The sequence below is a fragment of the Diachasma alloeum genome, unplaced genomic scaffold (assembly GCF_001412515.2).
Source record: "Diachasma alloeum isolate Michigan unplaced genomic scaffold, Dall2.0 Dall_scaffold_00363, whole genome shotgun sequence".
NCBI lineage: Eukaryota > Metazoa > Arthropoda > Insecta > Hymenoptera > Braconidae > Diachasma > Diachasma alloeum.
Genome location: NW_021680502.1, coordinates 36447 through 53242, shown reverse-complemented (window position 1 = coordinate 53242; position 16796 = coordinate 36447). Strand labels below are relative to the sequence as shown.

At 38.8% G+C, this 16796-nt stretch overlaps 1 protein-coding gene across 1 annotated transcript in view; it reads left to right on the top strand.

Moving 5' to 3' along the window:
- LOC107041360 (proteasome subunit beta type-6) overlaps window positions 1-15345 on the top strand; it is a 52814-nt gene extending 37469 nt beyond the window's left edge. Inside the window, exon 5 of the mRNA XM_015261874.2 lies at window positions 15101-15345. Within this exon, the coding sequence (XP_015117360.1) occupies window positions 15101-15228 (128 nt within the window). The 3' untranslated portion in view covers window positions 15229-15345. The remainder of the gene's footprint in view (window positions 1-15100) is intronic.
- The last annotated feature ends 1451 nt before the right edge of the window (window positions 15346-16796 follow it).

Here is a 16796-nt window from a genome sequence, read left to right as displayed (position 1 = left end):
ATTATGAGATTTTCTGAACAAAAACATAAAAATCCACGAGTTTTTCGAAAATTCGAACAAATTTTCAGTATCTCTCAAATATTAGAGTTTTTGAATAAACCATGGGAGGACAATTGATAGGAAAAGGCGGAATCTACCAAATAAAACTGATGTGAAGGAGTCACGTAACCCCAGCTGATTCAAATGGGAAAGAAGAACAATTTGAAAAATTTGAGAACATAATTTCACCAAAATTTCCACGTTTTCCAAGCAAAATTCACAAGAATTTCAGGATTTCATAGAGAATTTGAAAAAATTTCACGTGTTTCATCAGTTTCAAGTTCATGGCATCGTTGAATAAAATTGTGTAAAAGATTGTGAATGAGAAGAAAATACTCCAAATTAGCGAAGGAGCATCAGAATCGGTCATATTATTTTTCCAGTAAAAATAATTCAATGCTTTTGAAATGGTGTAAAATAGAATGAAAGGGGTGGCTAACACAAAACAATTCTGGGTTGTGAGAACTTTAAGAATTATTGTTTCACCCTCTGAATAGTATTTTGATTATAATTATAGTTAGAACATCATTCAATGAGCACAGAAGTTCAGAATTAGTGTCGCGGCCGCGGTGGCGCTAGTTTATAATATTCTTGCCTGTCTTTGTCATATTCTTTCTCTCTCTGACAACATTTTGAGTCTTCCAACCTCCACACCCTGAGTCGAGTCGATGTGAATCGTTGTTAGTTAACGTTAAACTAACTGGCACCCTTCATCTAAGTTACTTTGTCGATTTAATAATTAAAAGGAGAATTTTCTTGAGCCCTTGCAGCCCTTGACCCAGGCCGCGCCAGGTGTAGACCATTGCCTTCATTTGTTGTTAACTACTTATTCGTTCATTATTGTCGAATATTTATTTATTTATTCAAATAACAAAAGGCCTTTCTCAATTTCAAAGGCCAAATCCGAATTCAAATTTACACTGTATATGAAGAAGTGGTCTTCGCCGGAGTTACGGAGACATACTACTGCCTATATTTCTACCCGGGAAATATCACATTTATTTTCATTTCTTTGCAGACATTGCCTTCCGTAACCCCCCCACCGCAAATCGACAGGCAGAGGGAGATTGTCTGTCCTAAACAGCCTATCTCTCTCCGCATTTCCGACAGCGCCGTAGTCATACGATCACTCTAGATATTATACCTCTATGGATGCAGTGTGGAAACTATCGAGGGTTTCTTAACAAATGTCAATTCCCGGATAATGTTACATTAATACTTATTGTGCAATGATTTTTCTTTGGCCTCAACAGATGCCCAATAAACCCTAACCTAAAAATTTTTGATTATCCAAAAATGGTCAAATCATTACCTTCGTTCTCGTAATCCGACACATCTGAAATGTCAAAAATCAAAACAACAGTACTAGACTCCGGGAACAATCAGCAGTTCATTCAATCCTTGCTTCGAATACTTAGGGCGCCAGCCGATTTTTAGCAACGCGGAATCGACGAGCCGCGAACGGAACCGTCTTTTTTCGAAACTAAATACTAATTGCCCCCAAAAATCAAATAACGACTAAAAACGTAACGAAAACCATACGCAGAAATGTGGATTACGAGGGTATGGGATTTACTCGGTGTGCGGGTCGTGGAGAGGGGGTGGATTCGTGGACGAGAAAATCAATAAGTCAAAAACCAATTGTCTGAAGATGAACCGAAAACCAATATCTTAAACTCTATTTGGGACAAAGTATAGGTTGATATTCAAATGATAAAACTTATTTGTACTGACGTGTTCCGCTATTCCCAAATTATTAGGTGTGTGACTTAATTTTTACAGATTTTTCAGTAAATTTATTTATCATGGAAAAATAGAGAACAACGAACTTAATTTTGGAAATATTGTCCATCGTTTTCTATGACCTTGCGCCCTCTTTCAGGTAACATTCGAATGCCGTCGCGAAAGAAACTTGCAGGCTTCGAGGCGATAAAGTCATCGACGAATTTATGCACATCGTCCAGCGTTTTAAACTGTTTATCCACTAAGGCGTGCTGCATGGACCGGAACAAGTAAAAGTCGGATAGGGCCATGTCTGGTGAATATGCCGCGTGCGGGAGAATTTCCCATCCCAAGTTCAAGAGGGTCTTCTGAGTCGCGCGAGCAACGTGCAGTCGAGCATTGTCATGCAGCAGTATGACTTGCCTGCTTCCTTGCCCAGTAAATGGCCTTTTCCGATCAAGTTCTTGGCTCAGTTTGTTCAGTTGTTAGCTGTAGCGTTCCGCAGTCACCGTCTGACCTGTTTCCAGGAGCTCGTAATAAAGCACACCCTCCATGTCCCACCAGATACACAGGAGAATCTTCTTTAAGTGGATGTTCTGTTTCGGCGTCGATGTACTGGATTGTCCGGGATCTACCCGCGACTTTTTACGTTTGGGATTCTCGTAAAAAATATACTTTTCATCACCCGTCACAATTCTCCACAAGAAGTCCTTTTTTTGATGCCGGGCAAGCAGTGAAAGGCACGTGTTAATACGTTGACCTAAGTTGTGTTCGGTCAACACATGTAGGACCCACCTCCCACGTTTTTGGATTTTTCCCATTTGACGCAAACGCTCAGAAATAGCTGTTCGGGTGACTCCTAACTGAGCTGCAAGCTCTTGTTGCATTTGCGTTGATTCTTCATCCAGTAAAGCTTGCAATTCCGCATCTGTAAACTTTTGAGGCTGTCCGGGACGCGGCTGGTCACTCAGATCGAAATCATCACTTCTAAAACGTTTGTACCAATAATTACACGTTTCATAAGAAACAACGTCGGCACCAAGAACACTACACATTGATTCCCGTGCTTCAGAGGCATTTTTTCCTTGGAATTCGTATAAAATGCAGTGCCGAATGTGCTATTTATCAGTTGCCATCGTAAACTCTGCTATTCTGAATGGTTATGTAACTTACATAGACTTGTCATGTTCTGATACCTTTTGTCTGATCCTTTCAAAACCAGAGAAGACCGGGAATATATTTCTATTTTAAATATAATTTTAAGCTCGAAAAAAAAAATCTGGAAAAATTAAGTCACACACCTAATATTACAAAATCCTGAATTCTCTAAATTACAAAAAGTCAAAAAAAGGCGACTCGAAGTAATTTCAAATAATCATAAATCCAGGTTAATAACTCGAAACTTCTAAAAAAAATCTTGTAACGAGATTTTCTCGTTACTGGTTGAAATCCCCTCAAGTAGAGATTTCCACTCTTGAAATTATTACAATAGAGACAAGCAGAGACATCTAGAGGCGGCTGAAAGAGCTGCGGCTAGATGAGAAGAGCCACAGACCGATGAAAGGCTGAAGGCATTACGGTTTTGGGTGGAACCGCGACCCCTGGAAGTCTAGAGCACGTTACTAAATATTCGCTATTTTACAATTCGCCCAGCTGTGTTTAGGTGAAAGTGGCCCGACATACAGGGGTTACAACTGGGCGATTCTAAAGGCTGTGTCGGGGTAGACTAGGGACCAATGTAGCCAGGTGAAATGACTGATACCTCCGTGATCCTGTCAGGTTGATTGACCAGGGATAGGGTAACGGAATGGCCTATCGTCGCCGCGATATCCAGACTAGGAGACACGACACTGATCTCTATACTTCTTCTTCTTCTTTTTCTTATGGTTAGACTCCCTGGTGGTAGAAGTATGTACCTTATTCTTATAACCCTTTTATGTCACTGGTCCACTATAGATGTCGTTCTTTGCTACTCGCGCGAGATTTGAACTCCGACACTCCCCTTTTTTCCCGGAAATCACTCCATATCAAACATGAACATTATAAGATCCTCACTTTTTTCATTATCAAAACAGTCGAATCATCTGAGGAAACGCGTTTCAAGTTTCTCAGATATCCGATCATTTTACTCGGTTTATTTAATTCTGATTCGTTTCATTGTTAATGTTCTTATTATATGTTTTTTTAAATATATATTTTTATTTTTAATAAAAAAAAAAATTCTAAGAGAATTAGAATTTAGAGAGAAAAAATTTCCGCTTCACCCAGCCGGGAATCGAACCCGGGTCTCCCAGATACGCGCCGGGCACTCTTACCGACTAAGCTACCGGGAACCACAGAAATTCACTTTCAAATTCACCTCATATAAGGGGTTATATATATATAACCCCCTTAGATTTTAATGTTCTTGAGCATGCAAAAATTTCACAAAAGTAAGAATTACACTTCAGGGTTCGTTCAAAAAAATCTCCTGCATATCACTGTCCATTTGAACGCCTTGTTTTGTGATAATTGAGTAGAATTCAACTCGGTCTGGCATCGGAATTCTATTACAATCCCAAACTACATGATTAATGTCCATTGCACTTTCTCCGCATTCACATAGGGGGCTCGCAATAATGTTTTTATCGTATAAGTGTTTTTTAACTAAAGAATGGCCACTCCGAATTCGATTGATTAAAGAGATTTGAGCTCTATTTAAATTCGTTTTCTCGAACCAACTTTTCTTGTTCATAACTGATTGAAATTCAAAGTATTTTTTGCCTTTGCGTTTACCACGCGTCTTTACAGTGCTGAAAGCAATATTGAATAATTTTCTTTTAAATTGTTCATCCAACTCAGTACGTTATGTGAAGGTATCCACAAGAATTCAATGTCGATGTTTTCTTCCTTTAATTCTCTAAGTAATTGTTTGACGTCAAAAATTAATTTATCATATTTATTAGTCGGCCCTCTATGAAGAGCGATGATGGAGGACTTCGAATCTGATACAATAAGACCGTCAGATATTCCTGATTCCAAAATAAATAATATAGCCTCTTTGATCGCTGTCAGCTCTGCGAAAAAAATGGTATTTCTTTCATGTAGACGAATTTTCTTAATGAAGTCTAATTCAGGGCACCAGACTGCCGCCCCTGTACGTCCATCCTTCTTGGATCCGTCAGTGAAGATGAGCTCTTTGTTTGCGTAATTGTTTCTTATTAATTCCTCAAAATTCTTCCCCACATCGTCGGAATGTTTTATTTCGTAACCATCGACAAGGTTGGCTTTAGCCTTTTGAAAATTAATGTTATAAGAATACCAAAAACAACATGGTGTAGCTGATGTTATTATGTCGGTCAACTCGTCGTGGATTGAATTCCAAACTCGATATATGTTGTGGAGGTATGAACTTCCCCGATGAGGTGCTCTTTCGTATGTATATTTCATTCATTTCAGGTTTGGTATTACGAGATTTTTCTCGTTGGCCGCTGTCCTTGCTAGATATTTTTTCGTGAGGAATTGACGTCGATGAGAAAGAGGAGGTTCACTGGCTAGATGAAGAAGAACGTTTATCGGGGTCGTAATAATTCATCCTAAACAGCTCCTCAAGGCCGCGTATTGGATCCTGTCTATCCTGAGTAGATCCGGACCGTCGTGGTAATACATTGACCCCCAGTCTAGAGTGGCTCTGATGACACCCTTGTAAATAGTGAGGAGCGTATTAGGGTGTACCCCACATTTAATCCACCTATGGCTTTTAGAATTGATACATATTTCTTAGCTTTTTCCCTAATATGTCTGATATGTCGGTCCCAATTAAGTTTATTATTTAACCTGACTCCCAAGAATCGAATCTCTTTCACCTCTTCAATTGTGCTATTGTCTATCCTAATTACTCTGTTTACATCCATAATAGATTTTTCTCTCATGGTGAATAACATCGATTTTGTCTTAGTTTTTGATAAGCTGAGGCCTCTTGATTTTAACCAATCGTTCAACTTATCTATTGAATTTTCTGATTCTAATATTGCACTTTCGTAAGTATCATTCAAATTGTATACAACTTTATCGTCCGCAAAAGATAAATATTTACTATTCGTACCAATGTAGTTATTAATTTTTTTCAGATAATAAATGTTGAAAAGTAAGGGGCTTAAGATACGTCCCTGAGGTAATCCTCTTCCCGTTTCTATTCTTTCAACTAAAGAACCTTTGAATTCTATGAACAACTCCCTATATTGGATAATATTTTCACTAAAACGTACAATCTCATATAGTACGTCTAATTCGACTAGATCCTGTATGAGGATCGAGGGGACTACGTTGTCGTAAGCCCCCTCGATGTCCAGAAATACTGCTGAAACATATTTTTTCCTGAAAAATCCTGATTCAATATCTGTGACTAGAATCGCGATATTATCGTTGCACGATCGGTTTTTTCTAAAGCCGAAGAAATTTTGAGGTAGGATGTGATTTTTTTCACACCACCACGTTAATCTGTTGTTTATGATTTTTCCCATAATCTTTAAGAAACAGTTTGACATAGCAATTGGTCTATAGCCAGTAGATCCTGGTTTGGGTATTAGACTGATCACATATTTTGTCTATGACTCCGGAATAATGCCTTTTGAGAAAATTTCATTGAAAATTTTAGTGATCGTGCTAACAATTTCAACCGGTAATTTTTTAATTATCTCGTAATTTATTCCGTCAGACCCAGAAGCAGACTTTTTCTTAGAGGTTTTGATGGTATAATTCACTTCTCCCTCACTAATTGCGTTAATTAATTCATGATTATCTGAATGATAATTATTCTATTCTAGTCTTTCTTCGTACGGATATCTGTCTAACTTTTCCATGGCTTTTTTGACCTCTGGGTCCTGAGAACTATTTTGTTGAGGCGTGTTGTACCTAGATTTAAAAGATTTAATGATATTCCAGATTTCCTGAATATTCTTATCCGGCGTTAACGAAGTACAAAATGCTCTAAAACTACGACGCTTTATTTTCCTCAATTCTCGTTTTGTTTTTTTCCTTAGAAAGAAGTAATAATCGAGAGAATCACTGGGAGGATTACTTAGAAACTCGTGTTCTGCCTCTCTTCTTTCGTCGATTAATTCCGAACAGTAATTGTTCTACCAGATTGTTGGAGGAGGAGTAGTTCGAGATATTCCGTTCACTTTCTTACCGCCACATTCAATTAGTTTCTACTGTATGGTGTTAATAAGTTCATTGTATGACTCCAGAGGGAGATTCAAGTTAAACTTTTCCACTGCTTTTTTTATTTCATTATTATATTTTTTAATGTCTAGATGATTTATATTATATTTACTCCTGATCGAAATTCGGTGAACAGGGCAGTATTTCGACCAAGTTATAAAAATAGGAAAATGATCACTTTCAAAATGATTACTATGGACTATCTAGAAAAATAATTGAGTTGAAAAATGTACTCCATCATTCATATATTTACACGGGGCTCGATAAATATGTACGATTAGAAGTGCTTGAGATTCTTGTTCGACTTTGATTGCTAAGTATTCGAGCTTCCCGGCAATAATCGGATTTTCTATTATTGTATATTCTATGTCCTCTTTAATTGCTAACAAAACACCTCCAAACGTAGTATCGATTCTATTTTCTCTTGTCACGCGATATCCTTTCAGTGGGACATTCTGGACCCTATGATTTAGATGTGTTTTTTGTAAACAAATTATATGGGGATCATGAATATTGAGAAAATTTTGAAACTCGCCTAATTTTGATAAAATGTTACGTGAATTTCACTGGTAAATTTTTAATATTTTCTTATTATTGTCCATTTTGTTGCGATTGGTAAGAACATTCAGTCTTTGACCATTTGCTCAATCAAATCCTTATCCTTTAAATGAATTTTTAAATTTTGGACGAAGTTATTAGTGTTCGGAGAGGCTTTTTGGTCAGCTGTACTTTGTACTAATTCCACCACTTGTTGACTCGTGAATACAACATCATCCCCCAGTACTACTTCTTCATCCCCTATCAGCGTACGATTTCCCTCCTCACTGTCACTCTGACTCGATTGTGATAGTCTGCTGGAATGGTTCTCCAACGAAGTACGAAGTTCGACATCTTGTTTCATATTCCCCACTAATTCCCGAGCTTCTTTGTATGAAATGTTTCGATATACCCTTAATCTATTTACCTCCGCCTCGTGAATTCTTGAGACGCATTTATTAAAGAGAAAATCATGTGGACCCTCACAATTTATACATTTCTTCGGGTTTGAACATTGATTGGGATCGTGGCTGTCGCCGCATTTATAACAGTTAATCTCCTTGTCGTAGTGACACTTGGATTTGACATGCCCCATCGTGAAACAGTGATAACACTGACGTACTGGTGGGACGTACGGTTTGATAGACACTTTAGTAAACCACATGGCTGATAATGATGGCTCACATCAGCCATCACACGCTCCAAGCTGGGGAAGGCTCCAGGTATCGACCAGGTAACCAACGAATTCTACAAGGCACTCCCCAGACCATGGTTGCTTTACCTGCTGGGATTGTTCAATAAGATCTTGACAGTGGAAGACTTTCCCAGTGCCTGGGCTCAATCCATCCTCTTTATGATTCACAAAAAGGGCCCACACACGGACCCCTTTAATTACAGGGATATTGCCCTCATCAGCTCTAGGGCCAAGATATTCACTCAGATCCTGAAAGATAGACTTTACAGCTGGGCCACAACCAAGAATCTCACTCCAGAGGAGCAAGCTGGTTTTGTCAAGGGGAGAGGTATTACAGATAATATATTTATCCTCCAGTCCGCTGTACACTTGAAGCTTCGTCTCAAAGGTGGAAAACTATATGCGATATTTATAGACTTCAAGATAGCGTTCGATTCCGTACCGCATGAAAAGCTTTGGACGGACTTATACAGCCTGGGTATGAGCCCAAAGATCCTGCGCATCCTCAAGAAGTTCTATAATCAAGCCTGTATCCAAGTGAGAACTAATTCTGGCCTCTCCGATCGAGCTGATGTCAGCGAGGGTGTACTCCAGGGGGAAATTCTCAGCCCTCTCTTGTTCCCCCTCATCCTCTATCTGGCAGACATTGTAGGCTTCTTCAGAAGCAAAGGGGTCAAGGGGATTGATCTAGATGCCACAGTCGACCTCGTTCTTCTCTTATATGCTGATGATCTTGTCATACTGGCCGACACGTCAGTGGATCTGAAGAGGAAGCTTGGCATTCGCCAGGAATACTGCAACTTCAAGGGTCCTACAATTAATGTACAAAAAACTAAGATTGTGGTCTTCAGGAAGGGTGGACCCCATACCCCAGTCAGTAACCAATCTCCATCTTAATGACCAGAAGGTAGATGTGATGGAAAACTACACCTATCTTGGTGTAAGCTTCTCCAGCTCTGGTGTCGGTTTTCTCGACACCAGGGAAGCGTGCAGAAAGGCTAAGGCCGCAGCGGGCCCTGTCATGTCCATCCTCACCTCAGCAAAAGCGGACTCCTGGTCCAGTACCTGGAGTCTTTACAACAGTCTTGCCTCCTCAGTTCTCCTGTACAGTGCTCACCTATACAGCCTCCGTCACACCATGGACTTTGAAACAGATCAACTGACCTTCTTGAAAAGATTCTATCATAACTTGACATGGTATCCAGGGGACACATAGGCAAGGACCTATGAAGCTCTGCTGACTGGGCTGGCTGGGAGCTGTCTCTGCCGCAGATTCTGAATGACCTCTCATGTTCTCTCAGGGAAGCGGATTTACGTAGATATCAGGAATCCACGGTCCGGGTATTCATTTTGCCAAGATACCCAGAAGACAGTTTCGTCAGTCACTATCCTGAGCGTTGCCCTATCCACCTGGTTAGAGCCAAGATGCAGATCAGGCCGGCCTCAGTGTTTGCTACCAGACTCATACTAAAGAAGGAGCTTCACAGATTTGATCTCTCAGAAATCTGTCCCAGGTGCAGGAGGGGTGAACTCGAAATACTAGACCACCTATTTCTTCGTTGTACTGCCTATACCCACCTACGTGAGCACTACATCTATAATGGTTCCAGTCTGGGTGCTCCCCGGAAGATAACCTAGTGGCCCTCTTAGACTCCAGTGATTTATGGTGCCTTAAAGATATCTTCGTCTTCTTGCTTTTTAGTTACCGCACATCAGTTTACGAAAATTCTTAACAGTAATTTTGATGATTTTGCTTTACATTGCTTTATATAAAAATTACTTATCTTCAGTTTACAAAAATTCTCAACAATAATTTTGATGGCTTTGCTTTATATAAAAATTACCTATCTTTATATCGATTTACTTCAACTACATGTCTCTTATTTTCATTTGAATTGTAGCAGAACCTCTGCATTTTTGAATCTATGTATTCGTATATGCAATAAATCTATCTATCTAGTAAACCACATGGTAGCAGCTTTTGGTAGATCAACATCCCGAAAATACACTTTTGCTGCCGAGGTGTTGACAATCGCACTTTCGCCATGGGGATCCTTGTCGGACGTCTTTTTAATCCTCACAACACTAGCAGGCGTAATCGAATCTGCACCTATTGTTTGTTTGGAGGTTTGGAGTCCTACAACTTGTTCATCAGTCAGATCAGGGTCTATTCCCAAAACTACTCCAGTTTTGATAACTTTGAAAATGGGAATTCCCGCCACCCAATTAGGGTTTACACTTTTAATTCCCTCAACTAATTCGTTAGCTTCTACCCAGGTTTTAAACGTGAGAGCAATTTTCTCCTTATCAACTTTTTTAATGAGAAGAAGTTTATTCATATAAGCACGGAATTTTAATCCCACCTTTTGTAGATGGAGATTACCGAGGTTGTGTTGTGATGATGTAGCGGTCGAGGCGTCCCATATGTAAACAACGTATGGAGGATAAGATTCCGCAGTGTATTTAAACGTTTCTACCGAGTTAATTTCACCTTGCATATTACAGTTTTTCTTATTTGGAATTTCTTCAGTGTTCTCTTGGGGTATACTACCACTCTTTCTTTTGGCCATTCGAACAGTTATTTATTGTTCTCACAAAAACTATTATCCATTCACTTCGTTGCACAAACTCTTAACAATATTGCTATCTTTAATAACTTATATTGTCGTCGATTCAAACTCAGAGCACCGCTCACCACCGAAGTCGGAACGGAACTCTGATCTCTATACTAACTGGATGATCTGTCCTTATGGGTCCAGCACGTTGGAGTTCAGTTGAATTGAAAGCTCACCCAGCGCCCCTAGTACCGGACAGGGTACTTATCGAGACCTCAATGCGCGTGCATCAACGTTCTTGTGAAATTGTGGGGATGGTAATTTTACCGTTCCTCCATAACCACCAAGTAATTTTTGGAGCATGTATGAATTAGCCTTGATTTATTTTATTATTTGTTTTCTGAGACGAAGGAACCCGCAAACAATGATGCAATTTGTCTTTTACCGAAAAAGAAAAGGAGAGTGCAAAGATTTATCATTTCAGGAGTAAGTGTATATTGTCATATTATAGGTATAACAATCAGATCGTTAGGAAGTCAACCTTAACGGAGCTTCAACCGATAAAATGCGTAGCACATTAATTTTTTTTAATGTAACACTTTAAATTCACGTTTATTGTTATTTTTTCTCTCACCAAGGTTTTCAAAAAAAGAAAAATTAAAACTAACGTTGGTCTAGAATATGGGTCTGGTAAATTTCATACCGAAGCAATATGATACATTATGCTCTTTACATTTTCCAAAAGAATCTATTGAAATATAATAGATTTGAGCAATCTCCAATCGTCATATTTGCTTTTCATCTCCAAACACATATTGTACATCAATGAGATATTGTACATCAATGAAAGAATATCTATTTTCTTTTAAATTTCGTACAGTATTGAAATAGTAAAATATGAAAGAAATTTCTCAATCCTGATGGTAAAATGACCACGCCCCACTCCGCACTACCAGAGCCCCGCATGCGCATTAACGCCAAACTCAATACCCTGTCCCTATTTCCATAAAATAGGAAATTTCCGGCCTAGCAGAGAGCCTGTAGTTCAATCAATGACGCTCCACGTGCAGGAACATTTTTGGCTCGAAAGTACTTGTTTTAATTCAACTAGTTCGAAAATGACTAAAAGAAAAATGATAACATGAATTATCAAAAATCCTCGTTATTTTGTTCTCTCACTTTAACTTTATGGCGAAAAATGAAAAATCGACCCGTAACGTTGTTCTGACGACACAACGGGCTGTTAGCTTTTGTAAAGTAATATTTTATCGGTAATAGACATTGTTTTATGGCAGTGGCTATTCACACTCCTGTGTGAATCCCTCCGGTACACTCCGTACACTCCGTGGGTTTTTCTGGGTGATTCACGCAGATATGGAGTAGTTCATTGGGCATTAAATGTAGATAGTGGAATGAGTGAGATCCGAATGGAACCAGGTAATGGAGTTTGAGTGATTCATGCAAGAGTGAGCGGAGTGGTTCACGCAGAATATTTTCTGTTCGGAGTGATTCACGCAAGAGCGAGTGGAGTGATTCACGCAGAATATTTGCTCTTCAGAGTGATTCATGCATGAGTGAGTAGAGTGATTTATGCAGCATTTGCATAGATGTGAGTGAGTCACGCAGAATATTTCTGGAGTGCTTCACGTAGAATATTTTTTGCTAGGAGTAATTCACGTAAGAATGACTGGAGTGGTTCACTCAGCACTTACATAGATGCGAGTGATTCACGCAGAATATTTTGTTAGGAGCGATTCGCGCACTACCCGCAGCATTAGCTCAAATGGATGCAACGGAACGTACGAGTTCAGGCTCCATTCAGAAAATCCTGTTAGCGGAGGAGGGGGATGAAATAAAGCTAGGCACACAGATGACCCTAGTGATTTACGCAAGGGTGACTGGCGTGGTTCATGCAGCACTTGTATAGATGCGAGTGATTCACGCAGAATATTTTCTGTTCGGAACGATTCACGCAACAGTGAGTGGAGGGGTTCTCATATTCTGCGTGAACCACTCCACTTACTCTTACGTGAATCTGTCCGAAGGGAAAATATTCTGCGTGAACCTCTCCACTCACTCTTGCGTGAATCACTCCTAAAAGAAAATATTCTGTGTGAACCACTCCACTCATTCTTGCGTGAATCACTCCGAACAGAAAATATTCTGCCTGGGATTATCTGTGTGACTAACTTTACTTTATTCTCCCACCTCCCCCCTCACAGGACTATCTGATTGGGTCCTGGACTCTTCCGTTCCGTTGCATCCATTTGTGCAAATGCTGCAGGTGTTGCGTGAATCACTCCATTTAGAAAATATTCTGCGTGAATCACTCCACTCACTCGTGCGTGAATCACTGAACAAAAAATCTGCGTGAACCACTCCACTCACTCTTGCGTGAATCGCTCCTAACAGAAAATATTCTGCGTGAATCACTCGCATCTATGCAATTACTGAGTGAACCACTCCAGTCACTCTTGCGTGAATTAGTCCTAGCAAAAAATGTTCTACGTGAAGCACTCCAGAAATATTCTGCGTGACTCACTCACATCTATGCAAATGCTATATAAATCACTCTACTCACTCATGCATGAATCATCCCGAAGGGCAAATATTCTGTGTGAACCACTCCACTCACTCTTGCGTGATTCACTCAAGCTACATTACCTGGTTCCCTGCGGGTCTCACCCACTGCACTATCTACATGCAATACCCGATGAACTACTCCGTGCCTGCATGAATCACTTAGAAAACCCCACGGAGTGTACGGAGTGTACCAGAAGGATTCACGCAGGAGTGTGAATCGCCACTGCCTTGTTTTATATTTCTGCAAATTGAATAATTATATAGGAAAGCGAATTATTTTGAAACATAGTGAATATTGAAAAAATTATTTCATCAATTTCTATTCCCTTGAGAAATGCCGGAGTGAGGGGAGATAATCCAAGTCTAGTGGAGAAGGGATACTTCAAACATACTGCCCTCTTACAACCTAGTTCCGAAATACTTTTGCGGAACAGGCTGGAGAACAATGCTTGGTATTACTTTCCTCTATCATACCTTATCAGCAACCTGAATTGCCTCTACTTACTGCGGGACTTCGATCCGCTGGGATTTTGACGTGTACTTTAGCAAATCTGCATTCGGGCGTATCCGCGATCGCACCATCTTCTTTGCGGTGGCACACAAAATCCACCAGAATTATTCGGATGCTTCCTTTTTCGAATGAAATAAAAATATGAAAGATTTCCATAGCGGTCAAAGATATTATAGAGCGTATGACAAGTCTTTCATAATCGAATTCGACCACATATTTCTGTCGAAATAAGCAACTGTCTGCCATTGAGCAGTTCGAATGTCAGGGCATATAGAATATGTAGACATACATATGCCTAAAAGAAAAATGATAACATGAATTCTCAAAAATCCTCGTTATTTTGTTCTCTCACTTCAACTTTATGGCGAAAAATGAAAAATCGACCCGTATTGCATATTTATATTTTTGAAAAATTCATAAGCTCAGGCATTCCATGATTCGTATACTCATATTATTGAGAAAATTGATATTCTAACAGAAGATTAATCGTAGTATATCAACCCATTAGAACAAACATCTGTATGAAAGATGATATTCAGGCGTAATACACATTTGGTAAATACAGTTATCGTTGGTTTCTCCTTCTGAATAAATATTGTTATGGCTATGATAGTATCGGAGACTGAGTTAATAGATTAAATTCTTCATTCAGATAAAAAAGATGTGGATACAAATTTGGATTCTACCAATTAATCATTAGAACAAGTAAGGCTGATGGCAGTGTAATAGAAGGCAAAATGTCTCGTCTGATAATTCATGATGTCTGTAAAATGTCATATTGAAAAATAATGTTTTCCAATCTTTCTCAACCATAGGACTTTTTGTTCATCTACAATGCTATTGTGTATGGAATATTTAAATCCGTGGAAATCGATAGTTGTGAATTCATATACAACAACTTAATATATATTATAATATATATTTCCACTCGCAAAAATATATTTTTTATCAGCTCATCGATTGGGTCAATCGATCTATCTGTTAGTCAAATAAGTATGACAAAAACTATGTAGATCAGTGTCTCAACCGAGCATTGATGAATTCCAGTCATTTAAAAATTGAATAATCACAGCCTAAAAAATTTCTTGTTTGATAATATGCATTCTGACGTTTGAAAGTTGGCAAATTTGGCCCAAACCCTGAAAGTTTCCGTATTTCTAAAAACGGTCTCGACAATTTCTGAATCTGTGTTTCCTTCATTTTATCGATAATACAATAATTATTTCAACTTATGATTTGAGCAAAATTTTCTTTCAGGTTTGGCATTGGCTATGAGTCGCGATGGAAGCAGTGGAGGGGTGATCCGCATTGGAATTATTACAAAGAACGGTGTGGAACGTCGACTGATTCTGGGTGATGAAATCCCCAAGTTTTACGAAGGATAATTACATTTAAACTCAAGCAGCTCCGTTCTGTTTTCCTTGATCCCTTCGTAATAATTAATGTTTTGTTCGACCATACATTTATTAATCCCGGGTGTAATAAACATATTTGCTAATCAATTTTTTTATGTTGTTATTCATATCTGTATTTATCATTGGTGAATTATGGATCAAGAGAAATCGGAAAAAACGATGCCTTCGGAAGAGATTTTGTTTTTATTTAATATCATATATGATTCATAATCTGTAGGGGTTGGAAGGTTTTAGGGCCATAACATTCAGTGTTCACAAAAAATTACGGGTCTGGGCGTTCAAAGAGGCATGAGGTCTGAGGTTCTAAAGATTAGAAGGTCAGATTACTTAAGGGTCTAAATCCACGAAGCCCAGAATAATTCTCCCCTCAGCTATCTACTCTCTAAAAGTACTCATGAGTAGAGAATTGGCCCTATCAGTCCAACTCTCCACGAACTCTCAACTTTCTCTTCACTCCAGGAACAAATAGAGAGTCAACTCACTCTCTACTAGCAGTCTACAGGTTCCGTCAGGGTTTGTTTTTAATCATGAAATCTCTCAACTTCAAAGAATGGATGAAGCAAGTACGTGGGTTGAGGATCGTGTCCTATGTTTTCGTGAACTTTTTTTTAAATATATCACAATGAAAATTCTATTTTCAGTATCTTCTTCATTTGTGAGTCCAGAGTCTACTGAGCGACTATCTATGTTGATGTTATGGGGATTTCAGTAGAGAAATCCTACGCCGAGGTCCAACATAAAAGAATATATTCCTTGTAATAAAGGATCCACAAGTTATGGGGTCAAAAAATTTGAGAACATTGCACAGGTGAGCAGAAGAAGAAGTCCCGTGATGAACCAAACCCAGAGTTCACTCTGGGTTAACTCTGGGTTCATGGAAATTTCACAGAATTTTCTCTGGGTTTTTTCCATGAACCCAGAGTTAACTCTGGGTTCACTCTCGGTTTGATCTGTCAGGGTCTCGTCATAATTATGACTGTCAACACACGTTTTGTTATTAAGACAATGAGGAAGGTTTTTTTCATTCGGTTAATTTTATTTCTGCAGCATATCGAATTGTTATTGGACCCGATTAGCAATTCTCACATACCAAAATAGACTATTTTCGAACAAAAGAAACGGAATCGATTTTTAATCAGGATTATTGCTCAATAATGATAAATGATGGCGGATCTCATCGTAATTATTTCGATAACGAACTTCTGCACTTATCAATACTTCTACATCTTCCGGGATTTGTTTTATTACGGTAGCAACATTCAGAGTATAATTAAAATTTATTTTGAAAGATTGAATATTTAAGTAAAAACTGTATAATTCACGTTCATGACCTAGTATTACGATTTACATTAATTGATGTAGTTCTTAAGCAAAAATCTATAAATAAGAATGTAACGGAATGAATAAAGGTGAATTTTTTCCAGATTTGTTTATTGAATTGTAAAAATAAATTTTAATTATAGGATACCCGCCTCCCTTCCTCATGCCCCAGTGACTCCATGATGGAAGCACTCTGGGACCACTGTGCCGTCACAACG